The following is a 6,268-nucleotide window of genomic DNA, read 5'->3' as shown; positions in this document are numbered from 1 at the left end:
CCAATGCAGTCTTTTCATATAGGGCCGGGTTGGTTTGAATAAATTTGGTTCACCTCTAACATTAAAATCACGCTTAAAAATCAGCTTGTTGTATTTACTCAGGTTGTCTTTGTCCGATATTGTTTGATGATCTGAAAAATTTAAATAAGACAGAAAAAGCAAAAATAGGACATCTGGAAGGGTGTGAATACTTTCTCACAGCATTGTACATAACCATTTTACAGTATGTTAAATGTGCAGGTGATGTATGGAGCTTTTGAGGAAGACAAATCTACAAATGGTGTTAATATTTAAATCCTCCAACTTGGGCGCCCTCTACAGGTTCAACTGATAATGGACCGATGGTTATCATACAGCACCTTACTGGGAGATTTATGGGTCCAAGAAATGTCAAAACCACCGAAACAAAAGAAATGACTCAAGACAGGCTCAGGACAGAGAAGTATATTTTTGCTAAGTTTGAGTAACAATACAGCCTTCACCTAAGGCTTAGAAGCATAGAGTATATGTATGCATAAATATGCATTCAAATCCACAAACCAAATAAATAAATAAATAATTACTTACAAATAAATAACAAGCATTTGTGTTATATACAGTACAGCAGTTGAAATTTTCCAGTATTGTCAAGAAGCAGTACCTTATGGATCCACAGAACGGGGGAATGGATATTCAGTCTTTGACATGCCCACAGGTCACCAAATGCTTTGGCACACGCTACCCTGTCCTTATGCTGCGTTGTAAATTTCCTTTTTTATTATTTTTTAAATATTTTCTAGACCAATTCCCAGGAAACTGTAGCTGCATTAAAGCAACATAACGTGATAAAACAAGTCAGTTTGTTCATAGGTGGTTCATGGAACCAGTGGCTCAATGATTGGGGCTTTCTACAAAGTCTTAAAACTTTTAAGACTCAAAAAAACTAAATCAATAAAAATAAATAAGTACAAATGTGCTGCAAGGTCCGTCACGAGGGAATGCTGCCCTGCAAGGTACCTTTCCACTCTTGTTTCCCTTCAAACGTAAACACTGTAACGCCTCCTGACAAAGATTAACAATACTGAAATCTCATAAATCCCTTTGTGAAATAATCCTGCCAAGCAAACGGATATTTTAAGATCAACATCAGCACCAAACTCATAAAAAAAAAAAAAAAAAACAGAACAGAAGCTGGAAGTGTGTTTTTTTTGAGGCAACAATGGGATGAGGTGATGCCAGTGGATGGAAAGACGTTAAAACTACAAGGAAACAAGAAGCACGGCTAAAACCAACAGCTTGCAAACACTAAGGTGTAAAACCAACCGCTTGATGGTCTGGATAATAATCAGGTGCAAAAATATGTGAGAGCATTTTAGGACTGTTAGAGTAAAACATGGAATTAGGAATATTACTCAGATTTAGGGATAAGATAGCAAAAAAAAAAAAAAAAAAAACTTTTCTGAGAATAAAGTGATAAATTGCTGCTAAAGATCAGAGCCGGACAAAGGCTGCATGAGGCCCAAAGCAGAACTTGATTTGGGTGTCCACTCATTACCTACCAGCCACCACTAATTTAACGTCCCTAGTTTCATGGCTTAATATTAACAATTAAATTGACCGTTTTGTCTTTGGTTTTAACATTTATCACTTCTCAATATTTATATAACAAATAATGAATCAGTAGCAGTGACACATTTTTATTATTTTAATTCTGTCATTCAGAAACCTTTAGAGCAGAAATCAAGCACTCTTCTGGGGGCTCCCTGCTGGCTTGGAGGCACCCTACACAGCTGCTTAGGTTGCTTATACCTTAGACCGGCTCTGTCCCTGCGGCTTCAACTTCAGCACGGCTCCCAACCTTATTGCTGCAGAGATGCAAGCATGCATTGTTGCTTTAACAAAGTGGTGTCCAGTAATGGTCCTCGAGGACTGATGTCATGCACGTTTTAGATGTTTCTGAGCTTCAACACATCTGATGTGATTTAACGGGTCACTGCCAGAACCTCTGCAGAACTCAATGAGATGTTGAGGAGCTACTAGAACCATTTAAATCAGGGGCACATCTAAAATATGCAAGGCACCGGCTATCGAGAGCTAAAACATGGACACCGCTGCTATAAATAAAGAACATCTTTTTCCTTTTCTATGCCAATAAATTTATGTAAAATTCCCAACAACTGATTTTTATCCAGAATTTACCATAATTTTTTAAAGCATACTGAAAAAATAGAAGTGAGCTTTTTATTTTATATGTAAACTTATAGATTAAGGTTATTTTTTTAGTTACAATTTTAAGGAAATCTTAACTAAAGAATTAGCTAGGTTTTAATTTTCAAATGTTTAAAAAATAAAACATTTTGAATTTGAAGATTTAATTTTTACTTAGGATTCCCTAAATTTTCCAAGAAAAAGGAAATTCTTTTAAAAACAAGCAAAAACTTTTCAAACAGGGCTAATATTATAAATTAATCAATTGAGGGTTAATTTAAAATGTTTTAATCATAGAAGAAAATATATAAATTTTTTTCTGACTAAAATTCCAAAGTACGGATTTTATCTAAGAGTTCCTAAAGTTTTCTAAGGATAAAGCACAGGCTGTTTTTTGGGATTTCGGGCAGGAAACAAATGCAACAAATTAAAGCAAGCTTGTCTATTAATTTGTAATTCTATAGATTAGGGTTAATATTTTCTACTTAAGTGATACATTGTCTAGCTAAGATTTGCTTGTAAATGTGAGATTTCTTTTTAAAACGCCTGATTTGATTACAGATTTCCAAGGATAACATTTGTTTTTAATTTATTTAGGGAATTAGGATCTTCGTTTAACTTGAGTAAAGTTGGGGTTAGTATTTTCTAGTTCATTACGACCTTCTTGACGTAGTAGTTTTAATCTTCTGAGCAGAACTCCCATTCCATTTTCTTCCCACCACAGCAGCCCTAACCAGCCGAAAATTAATTAATTACATTAAATCATTCCCTCCTCCACATAATACTGACTTGGAAAAGATAATTTTACATCTGCTATGTACAATTGTCACTTTTTTCCGTCTGAAAGCCAACTAGAAGAGTGGGGGGACGGGGTAAGGCAGCAGAATACAGTATAATGACACTATCTCCCTTCTACAGATGAGTCAGTCTGCAGGTTGCTTACATTTTGTTAGATTGACAGTGACTACATAGAGGATACAGATAAACACTAACAAGTCAAAATACTGCTTAGCTGAGTTTTTTTTTGCCTTTTTTTTTTTTTTTTTGGAAGGTCTTCTTCATTACTAAACTGAATCAGGCCTTTCATCTACAGCAAACATACTAACATCCAATATAATACATTCCTATTTTCCTTCTCTTCCTGTAACACGAGGCAGCTAGGACTGTATTTGATCTACATGAGGGAAATAGCCACCTATGCTTGCTAAATATCCAGGCAAATTCCTCTCGGGTCAGTGCAGGTTCCTATCCGTCACAGTGCCTGATGACGTCTTAAATACTGAATGCCCTAAAGCTCCATTTGGTTCCTACATACTACCAGGCTGAAGTAATTGAAGGTCAGCCACAGATTCGTTTAACTGTCTGCTGGCTCTAAACACTTCAGTGTGATTTGAGGTCATCATCTCAACTTGTTTTAAGTCTTACTTTTTGCTTTCCTTCCCATTACATACTCATTGGTACATTCGCCTTTCCTCCCTCCCGTCCCCCACGCCCCCAACCCCCTCGGCGTCACCCCTCTCAGTGAGTGGTCAGCTCAGGCTCTGTGGAGCGCGTGCTGTAGCCGTTGGCGGGCTGCGGCAGTGCGCTGCCGTCCGTCGGGTGCTCCTTAGCGTCGGCTGTGGGCGCGCGCGGCCTCTGGGAGCGAGATGTGCCGGTGAATAATCGCAGGGCGCCCCTGCAGATGAGGGAGAACCAGTAGAGCTGGGGTGCCATGAGCAGAGCAGCGCCAACGTTACAGTGCCAGGGTACCGTCAGGGGAACCATGTGGAAGGGGATAGAGGCATACCTGTAGCCAGACAGTAGAGACAGAAAACAGTTCATTTACTCTGTGCTTCACGTTTAGATACACAATGCTATCAGAAGCCTGAATGCACTCATCATAGGCATGGCGGTCATAATGATTTGTGGCTTTTAATGTTTAACTTCAACCACTCTTTTTTTCAAGAGGTTTTGAAAACAAGAATTAGATGTTCAACTTTTAATTTGTTGTGGATTTTTGTCTAACCCACACACAGGATTCCTCTGATGTTCTGTTCAAAATTTCATATTTTTCCAGATTGATTTTTATCATTTTCACTTCGAGTTTTTTTTTTGTGACATACAAGTTCAAAGAATTGGCCAAGTTTGGTTTTATTTCTGTTCTTTTCCCCCACAAACTATGAAAAGACACGGTGCTGAAGCTGGTTTTGGTTTCAGAGGTAAGGTAAAGACCGTTTTCACTCTGTTTTTGGTTTCTTAGATCAAGTTCAATCTATAAAACAAAGAATCTGGACTGGATTGTCCTGGGTTAAATATAGTTTCTGATCAGTAATATATTCATTTCCCAAAACCAGAAAAAATAGGAATTTCAATGCTTTGTTTGGGTTCAAAACCAAACCCTGTTTAAGAACCTTGGATCTGGTTTTGAACCTTGAAGTAAAGAGATCTATAAAAAGGTACAAAAGCAGCAAAATGGCTCAATGTTTTAGAATGAGTGAAAAATTGGTAATAAGCTGGAAAAAGCTCCAGTCATTATGTGCTAAACCAAAACTAACGGTAGCCATCTAAATATAAATCAATGTAAAAAAAAAAAACAACCTTAGTGTTTTCTGGAAATTCAACCTTTTCTGGTGGATGTTCAAACATTTTCCCCAGAATGTCCAGACTTCATTTTCAGTTTTACAGACTTTACCAGATTGCTCAGGAACCCTGCACTCAGGCCCAAAACTATATAATTTTAAATAGATATTTAATATATATTTACACACCTGCTAACATTTAAATAAATGTGCATTAAAGAGTTGCAGAGAAACCACACACTTTGTAGCCATCAAAGAGATCTTGATTAATTCTGGCTTATTGGAGGTTCGACCATCTTTCTTCTAAGAAGTGGTAGAGCTCATTTAAATGTGTTGGTTCTCCGGCACTGACCTAGCTTTTAAGCACAGCTTAGTTATTCAGTAGGGTACAGGTCGGGGCTTGCTTCTAATGTTAGTCTGATTTACCCAATCCAAAACCATGGGATCATTGCCATGTTGGAACACCGGATTGAGGTCCAGGTTTTAACCATCTGACCCAAACCGTCACCCTCAGATAAAAGGAAGTTGGGCAGGACGTTAAAGAACCTACTGTAGAAACCAAGTGGAAGCCGCTGGAAAGACACTGCCCCTGTCCACAGTCCAGTATGTATAAAAAAGGAAGGCCCTTCTCCAAAATCAACACCATCTGACTGAAATCTGCAGCTGCACACATGGACAATCCAAATTCCCTATCCAATGACTAGAAGAATATTTTCAAGGAATCATAGATTAGATATTTTAAACTCGGGAACGATGAGCCAACTGTCAAGCATAGTAATGGCAGTATCATGCTGTGGGGCTGTTTTGCAGCCAGTGGTACTGGTGCATCGACCAAACTGGTTGGAAAAATAATGGATGTATGCCAGTTACTGTTGAAAAACGGCTTACATTCCTGGTATTCTTTGCAGAGCTCCATCTTCTTCTAAAAAGTCTTGTTTTAGCACAAATATATGGGGTGTATGTATATATCTGAGGCCATATGTATAATTTTAAATGCAAACTATAATCCATAACGAATCCAGTTATGTTCATCCAATTATTGTTCTTTAAAAGTAATTGAAATCGTTTGTTGTATAATACCTACAGTGAAAAAGACTATGCAGGTTAGTGACCCCAGCTCAGACGGCAACACGGAGATGGAAAGAAAAGACATACCTTCCATAGACGTAGTAGAGGTAAGGGAAGAGTAGGACTCGAAAGATGAAAAAAGTGACCAACATAAGAGCCCCATTCACTTTGTGCAGCAGAGTGTGTTGTTGTTTGTACTGAGTAGGGAAAAAAGAGAGAGGGAGAAAGGAAACGCAAGAGGTACAAGCCAACGATGTTAATAATCTTTATGTTATAAAGGTCATTCTAACAGTTTGATTTGATATTATTTGCTCTGAGTTATTAAGGGATGGCAGGAGAGCACAAGGACACATATTTCTGGTCAGAGGCTGGTTGATTTCTAAAGGATGCAGGTGGAGCTTTCATAGCATCTTTAACTGGGATGAATTTAGGTGTTTTTGGACCAAACAGTTCAA

At 38.0% G+C, this 6,268-nt stretch overlaps 1 protein-coding gene across 2 annotated transcripts in view; it reads right to left on the bottom strand.

The window, feature by feature from the left end:
• Positions 1-429: 429 nt before the first annotated feature.
• The window catches only part of tlcd3bb (TLC domain containing 3Bb), an 18,692-nt gene continuing 12,853 nt past the window's right edge, over positions 430-6,268 (bottom strand). For both annotated transcript variants that reach the window (XM_047376655.1, XM_047376654.1), the window contains exons 6-7: positions 5,901-6,010; positions 430-3,973 (exon numbers count right to left, since the gene is read on the bottom strand). In XM_047376655.1, the coding sequence (XP_047232611.1) occupies positions 3,706-3,973; positions 5,901-6,010 (378 nt within the window). In that variant the 3' untranslated portion in view covers positions 430-3,705. The remainder of the gene's footprint in view (positions 3,974-5,900; positions 6,011-6,268) is intronic.

Source organism: Girardinichthys multiradiatus, chromosome 10 (genome assembly GCF_021462225.1).
Source record: "Girardinichthys multiradiatus isolate DD_20200921_A chromosome 10, DD_fGirMul_XY1, whole genome shotgun sequence".
Lineage (NCBI taxonomy): Eukaryota > Metazoa > Chordata > Actinopteri > Cyprinodontiformes > Goodeidae > Girardinichthys > Girardinichthys multiradiatus.
Note: the sequence above shows the minus strand (reverse complement) of the source record. Positions and strands in the feature narration are given on the sequence as shown.